At 36.4% G+C, this 7,500-nt stretch overlaps 1 protein-coding gene across 1 annotated transcript in view; it reads left to right on the top strand.

The window, feature by feature from the left end:
- Positions 1-7,500, top strand: part of LOC143024470 (limbic system-associated membrane protein-like) — a 172,720-nt gene that overhangs the window by 91,110 nt on the left and 74,110 nt on the right. The window contains exon 4 of the mRNA XM_076183278.1: positions 5,718-5,940. Within this exon, the coding sequence (XP_076039393.1) occupies positions 5,718-5,940 (223 nt within the window). The remainder of the gene's footprint in view (positions 1-5,717; positions 5,941-7,500) is intronic.

The raw sequence follows: 7,500 nt of genomic DNA on the forward strand, positions 1-7,500 counted from the left end.
ACACACACACATATATATATATATATATATACATACATACATACCTGTATATATACATACATATATATATATATATGTTATATATATATATATGTATGTATGTATATGCATATATATATATATATATCACAACAAAGATATGTCGTAGCACATATGTAAAATAATACTGATGACCCACTTTCGGAGAAGAATAAGCGAAGATATAGAGATCTGTATATTTCGATCACTTACTGTGATCCTCTTCGGCAGATATAAGTTACAAAGTACAGAACAATATGTATTTATAGTAAAGCAGTGAGGTAACATGAGGGGACGAGGCTCAGGTCAACACGCCCGGCACGCATGCTCGCATCTTGGTGGCTCAGGTCACATGACCGGCGTTGCATGGGCCTTGGTGAGTTTTGTCCACCGTTAATGTTGATGGTAACATTTTATTTATGGCAAAAGAAGAAATACAGTCTGGTGACCATTGACCATGGGAAATGTTATAATTTGGGAAATTGTTTATTAAGGAGGATTCTACTATTTTTCTTCTGAAACTACATTTGGATTTATAAATTATTTCAGCATCGTCCCAATTTATTCGGTGGTTTTTATTGGCGACGTGCTGAAATACTGCGGAATTTTCCTGTCCGTATTTAACAGAGTTCTTGTGCTCCTTAACCCTGGTATTGAGATCTCGACCCGTCTGTCCCCAATATACATCATTGCAATCTAAACAAGGTAATTTATAAACTCCAGGAGTTGTATTACTCTTGGATCTGTGATGTATATTGACAACTTTACTGAACAAATTATTAGGATAATGGAAGATAAAATTTACCTTTTCCTTTGGTAACATGTGAGACAATTCATGGATGGATTTGTTAAAAGGCAATTTTATGCTTCTATTATCCCAATGATGATTCATGGCGGAATGGGAATCTGTTTTGTGAAAACTAATTTTGGCCTTGCTGAGAGCTTTTTGTAAAAACCACGGCGGGTATCCTAATTTTGTTAGTTGATTTTTCACTGAATTTAATTCCAAATCTAAGTATTGGGAGCTACAAATTCTCAAAGCCCGTAAGAATAGGCCTGAAGCTACACTATATTTTATTTTGTCAGGATGGTGGCTAAAGAAATGTAGGTAGCTCCCTGTGTGGGTGGGCTTCCTATAAACTGTGAAGGACAGTGACTCCGCATTTCTTATTATTAAAATATCTAGAAAAGGTAATTTGTGATCTAATTCCCATTCCACCTTGAATCTAATATTGTTCGTTAGGTGATTGAGCTGGTTGTGAAATTCTTGGAATGATCCCCATTCATCATCCCAAACCGTAAAGATATCATCTACATATCTATGCCAAAACATGGCGGGTGGTTTAATTTTCGGTAATAGCACTGATTCAAAATATTCCATATATAAGTTGGCTAGAACTGGCGAGAGATTAGAGCCCATGGAACATCCGAATTTCTGTTTATAATAAAGATCTTTGAATGAAAAAACATTGGTGTTGACGCAAAGTTGTGTTAAACTTAATATTTTATCTAGTGGCAGTGGTAGCTGGTTCTGGTATGGCTGTAATTTTACTTTCAAAAACTCTAAGACTACCGTTACATCAATTTGGGTGAATAGCGAAACTACATCTAGACTTAGTAATTTTCTACTACTAGGTAGGTTGTGACTTTTGATCTTTCTTATGAAGTCTTCTGAGTGTTTTATGTGAGACTCTGAGAAACAACCTACATACGGTGATAGTATTTGTGTGAGCCATTTTGAGGTCTTATGTGTACAAGAATTCCTATTTGATATGATGGGTCTGAGGGGAATGCCGTCTTTGTGCAATTTTGGAAGACCGTAAAAGTTGGGCAACTGGGGATTAATGACTTTCAGTTTTTGGAACGTGTCTTTGCCTAAGATTTTGATGGCATGTTTGTTAAATTCTGAAGCAGTGCTTTTTAGAGGATTTTTTGATAGTTGTTCATATGTGTTTTTATCTTGTAATAGATCATGAACTTTGTTTTCATATTCTAAGTTATTAAGAATAACTAATTTCCCTCCCTTATCTGCCCTGGATATGATGACATCCTTACGATTTGTGAGATTTTCTACAGCCAGTTTGTATCGCTTTGGTAATCCACAGTCATTTTTAAAACAATCCAAAATACCATGCGTGAGAATACCTTTTAAACAATGTAGGTCTTTATCATAATTATTTGAAGCCAAGAACTTGTCAAATTCTACGATATAGTCTAATGCGTGGTTTCTAGTTGGGTGCATAGCAAAATTAACTCCTAGTCCCAACACTTCTAACTCATTACGAGAGAGAGTGATATCAGATAAATTTACTACATTTTCAGTCAATGAAAACTTGGACCACACACTGTTGTTACATAACCTAATTAGTTTCTTATTAAGAATTTCTAAATGTTTATCACTAACATGGGAAGCTTTGCTAATAGCTGATCTAGAAAGTAAATGGTAAGTATACTCATTGGAGCTCATAATCTTGAGGTGTCTTGTTGCAGATCTGACTTGTAGGTAGGCTGCATCACTTTCAAGGGAAGCGAGTTTGATACGTTCCTGTAAGAAGTCCCTGATGTAGGTGGGAAAACTGTATCCCAAACTCTTGTGTTTGAGAAACCCGAAGGACTTAGGACACACTTGTTCTTCTAAGCACTTGGATAAACACAGACGTTGGTTCTTCCTTTTCTTGCTGGCTATGAGGGAAGTTTCCAACCGGCGGTAGGCCTTCTTTACCCCTTCTTGTAGTAGAGAAAGACGAAGTGGCGGAGAGAGTTCCATCGTGGGTGTAATTCACAACAAAGATATGTCGTAGCACATATGTAAAATAATACTGATGACCCACTTTCGGAGAAGAATAAGCGAAGATATAGAGATCTGTATATTTCGATCACTTACTGTGATCCTCTTCGGCAGATATAAGTTACAAAGTACAGAACAATATGTATTTATAGTAAAGCAGTGAGGTAACATGAGGGGACGAGGCTCAGGTCAACACGCCCGGCACGCATGCTCGCATCTTGGTGGCTCAGGTCACATGACCGGCGTTGCATGGGCCTTGGTGAGTTTTGTCCACCGTTAATGTTGATGGTCATCATATCCAGGGCAGATAAGGGAGGGAAATTAGTTATTCTTAACAACTTAGAATATGAAAACAAAGTTCATGATCTATTACAAGATAAAAACACATATGAACAACTATCAAAAAATCCTCTAAAAAAGCACTGCTTCAGAATTTAACAAACATGCCATCAAAATCTTAGGCAAAGACACGTTCCAAAAACTGAAAGTCATTAATCCCCAGTTGCCCAACTTTTACGGTCTTCCAAAATTGCACAAAGACGGCATTCCCCTCAGACCCATCATATCAAATAGGAATTCTTGTACACATAAGACCTCAAAATGGCTCACACAAATACTATCACCGTATGTAGGTTGTTTCTCAGAGTCTCACATAAAACACTCAGAAGACTTCATAAGAAAGATCAAAAGTCACAACCTACCTAGTAGTAGAAAATTACTAAGTCTAGATGTAGTTTCGCTATTCACCCAAATTGATGTAACGGTAGTCTTAGAGTTTTTGAAAGTAAAATTACAGCCATACCAGAACCAGCTACCACTGCCACTAGATAAAATATTAAGTTTAACACAACTTTGCGTCAACACCAATGTTTTTTCATTCAAAGATCTTTATTATAAACAGAAATTCGGATGTTCCATGGGCTCTAATCTCTCGCCAGTTCTAGCCAACTTATATATGGAATATTTTGAATCAGTGCTATTACCGAAAATTAAACCACCCGCCATGTTTTGGCATAGATATGTAGATGATATCTTTACGGTTTGGGATGATGAATGGGGATCATTCCAAGAATTTCACAACCAGCTCAATCACCTAACGAACAATATTAGATTCAAGGTGGAATGGGAATTAGATCACAAATTACCTTTTCTAGATATTTTAATAATAAGAAATGCGGAGTCACTGTCCTTCACAGTTTATAGGAAGCCCACCCACACAGGGAGCTACCTACATTTCTTTAGCCACCATCCTGACAAAATAAAATATAGTGTAGCTTCAGGCCTATTCTTACGGGCTTTGAGAATTTGTAGCTCCCAATACATAGATTTGGAATTAAATTCAGTGAAAAATCAACTAACAAAATTAGGATACCCGCCGTGGTTTTTACAAAAAGCTCTCAGCAAGGCCAAAATTAGTTTTCACAAAACAGATTCCCATTCCGCCATGAATCATCATTGGGATAATAGAAGCATAAAATTGCCTTTTAACAAATCCATCCATGAATTGTCTCACATGTTACCAAAGGAAAAGGTAAATTTTATCTTCCATTATCCTAATAATTTGTTCAGTAAAGTTGTCAATATACATCACAGATCCAAGAGTAATACAACTCCTGGAGTTTATAAATTACCTTGTTTAGATTGCAATGATGTATATTGGGGACAGACGGGTCGAGATCTCAATACCAGGGTTAAGGAGCACAAGAACTCTGTTAAATACGGACAGGAAAATTCCGCAGTATTTCAGCACGTCGCCAATAAAAACCACCGAATAAATTGGGACGATGCTGAAATAATTTATAAATCCAAATGTAGTTTCAGAAGAAAAATAGTAGAATCCTCCTTAATAAACAATTTCCCAAATTATAACATTTCCCATGGTCAATGGTCACCAGACTGTATTTCTTCTTTTGCCATAAATAAAATGTTACCATCAACATTAACGGTGGACAAAACTCACCAAGGCCCATGCAACGCCGGTCATGTGACCTGAGCCACCAAGATGCGAGCATGCGTGCCGGGCGTGTTGACCTGAGCCTCGTCCCCTCATGTTACCTCACTGCTTTACTATAAATACATATTGTTCTGTACTTTGTAACTTATATCTGCCGAAGAGGATCACAGTAAGTGATCGAAATATACAGATCTCTATATCTTCGCTTATTCTTCTCCGAAAGTGGGTCATCAGTATTATATATATATATATATACATATATATATGAAGAGTTTACTGGAAGAACTAGACAACATCTATATATGAATACATTGCTAGGCATTCCAACGCATAGATATTCTATACAAATGAAAGACGTGTGACATGAAGAATTAAAAAATTATCAATAGATAAATAATAAAATGATTCCCGTGATTCTTCTTGATGATATGAAAGCAAAAGATGAAGTGATATATCCACATATTTTTATCAAATGGACGGTGCAGGTTATAAGTAAAGCTTTCATGGACCATGAATTTTTTATTTGAGTAGCGTGGTATTCTTATGATATATGTACATGCAATTGATTCATAAATACTGTATAGTTTTTTTATTTGCTCTATAGGAATCTGTAAGACTGACTCTTGATTAGTTGAAGAATAAGAATTTTAATGTAGTTATAAGAAATTAAAATTGTCGTATTTGTTTCGTGGGAAGTGGAGATGAAAAAAATATATATATTCAGTATAACCTAAATTTGCGAAGGCCAATTCTAAGGGTAAAGGAATAAAGAATATCACAATAACATAAGTTGTAGTATTCATAATAGTAATGACGGTATTTAGAATGAAGGAGTGATTCCAATACATGTATTGTATTTTCAGTGAATGATATATCTTCTATAACTTCCTCAACAAGGATATGAAACCGAGAAAACTGAAGTCTATATTTAACATCACCCTTCTTGTTTCTCTACAGAGCCCGGAGCCTCCTCAGTACATTTTTTGGTATCATAACGACAAAATGATCAACTACGACACAGAACGAGGCGGCGTCAAGGTCACCATGACAACAGGACACCCTGCTGGGGACACTCGTAGTCAGCTTACAATTTCCAACGCACAGCAGGAAGACACTGGCAATTATACATGTAGTGCCTCTAACACAAGACCTGCCTCAACATCAGTCTTCGTAACGTACGGTAAGTTGCAGTTTATGACTGAATTCTTGTCAGCACAAAAATGCCAAGGTAGGTAACGTTTGAGGATGGGAAAACATTTCTAAATTGGAGTTTACATTCCATCTCAGATGCTTAATGGGTTGTGTTGCCAGCCGAAGTAGCTGTTACCTTAATGGGAAAGTTTAATTGGGTCTCTTTGTAACCTGATTGGGTTATTGGTGCTGTCTGTTGAAAACGAACTGGATACTGGAGCTGGCTTCAATACTAATTCATGGTATTGTCTTCTTCGAAAGGTGTTGCCTTACTGGATAGATGTATCAACCTTATCTACCTTAAATGGGTTCGGAAGTATCAGAGAATTGTCATGTAATACAAAATTTAACTAATAGCTGATCCTGTTTTGGTATCATTGTGAGTTTATATAAATTTTATCTAGATAGGAAGGAGTCGACTTTGTCTTTGCATAAATCCTGTTTAGGATGTACATATTGTCTGCGTGTGGAAATGTTTGCAAAAAATAGGTAAAATCAAGTTTTTTTATGAGAATAGAAGGTAAAATCATTTAGTCGTTGAGTATGTAAGAAATAATGTTACATGGAATTCGGATCAGATTCAAGAACAAGACCATTGTATTATCATGGAGGAACCTAGGACGAGACATGTAGAATAGGGTAAGATTATAAGAATTAGGGAAAAGGAAGTATTAGTAACTGCAAATAGTATAACTTAATTAGTAGTTTATAGTGTGCGTATATACAACCATAAAGTACTTGCTCGTCCCTATTTACCATGAAAATACGGTAATTTCTTCCATATCCGAACACCTATTATATGGATCGCCATTATCAGAACATGATTTGTTTTGAATACTACTGTTATTACTTTAAATTTGAAAACCTAACACTGGATCGCCGGAGTGGAGACTAGTGAAAGATCGGGAGAGGGGGTGAATAACTTTGCCTCGGGTATCCGAACACTACCCCCTATATCCGAACAACCTGTGATCCAATAAGTTTGGATATAGGAGAGAATATTGAACTGGCAAAGTTCGAATGCCAGCTGGAATCCTGTTTTGTCATCAGATGACCTTGAGCTTCTTGAACAGATCCAATATAATCAGAAAATAGGTTCGATTACATAATAAATTATCATTGAAATGACCAGAAAAAATAACATTATGAACAAAGAAACAAGAGTTAATGAAAAATGGGTTCGAATATTTAAAACAAATATCAATGAAGAGAATGAAAATCACCATCCCACTCGCACACAGTGAGAAGTAAGAAAATCCTGTTAGGACAAAGCCCTGTCAGCTGCAGCAAGCCATTGGACTTATTAGACCGATGATGGGTCGCCTGTCTGCCTTGCCAGGGTTGCCGAAAACCAATGCAGCCAACCTACAACAAGTCCCTGGAACAAATTTTAATGATGTAGTGCCTACGTAAAATGTTTCATGTACAAAGTGTTTAACATTTTCAAGATTTGTACCAAATCACATTGCTACCATGAAAACATAAAGTAGCACCCTCCCTATAATGTACACTACAGAGAGCAATTTCATCGTGTAAAAATACGATACAG

The sequence above is a fragment of the Oratosquilla oratoria genome, chromosome 4 (assembly GCF_046742065.1).
Source record: "Oratosquilla oratoria isolate Oo_2021 chromosome 4, ASM4674206v1, whole genome shotgun sequence".
NCBI lineage: Eukaryota > Metazoa > Arthropoda > Malacostraca > Stomatopoda > Squillidae > Oratosquilla > Oratosquilla oratoria.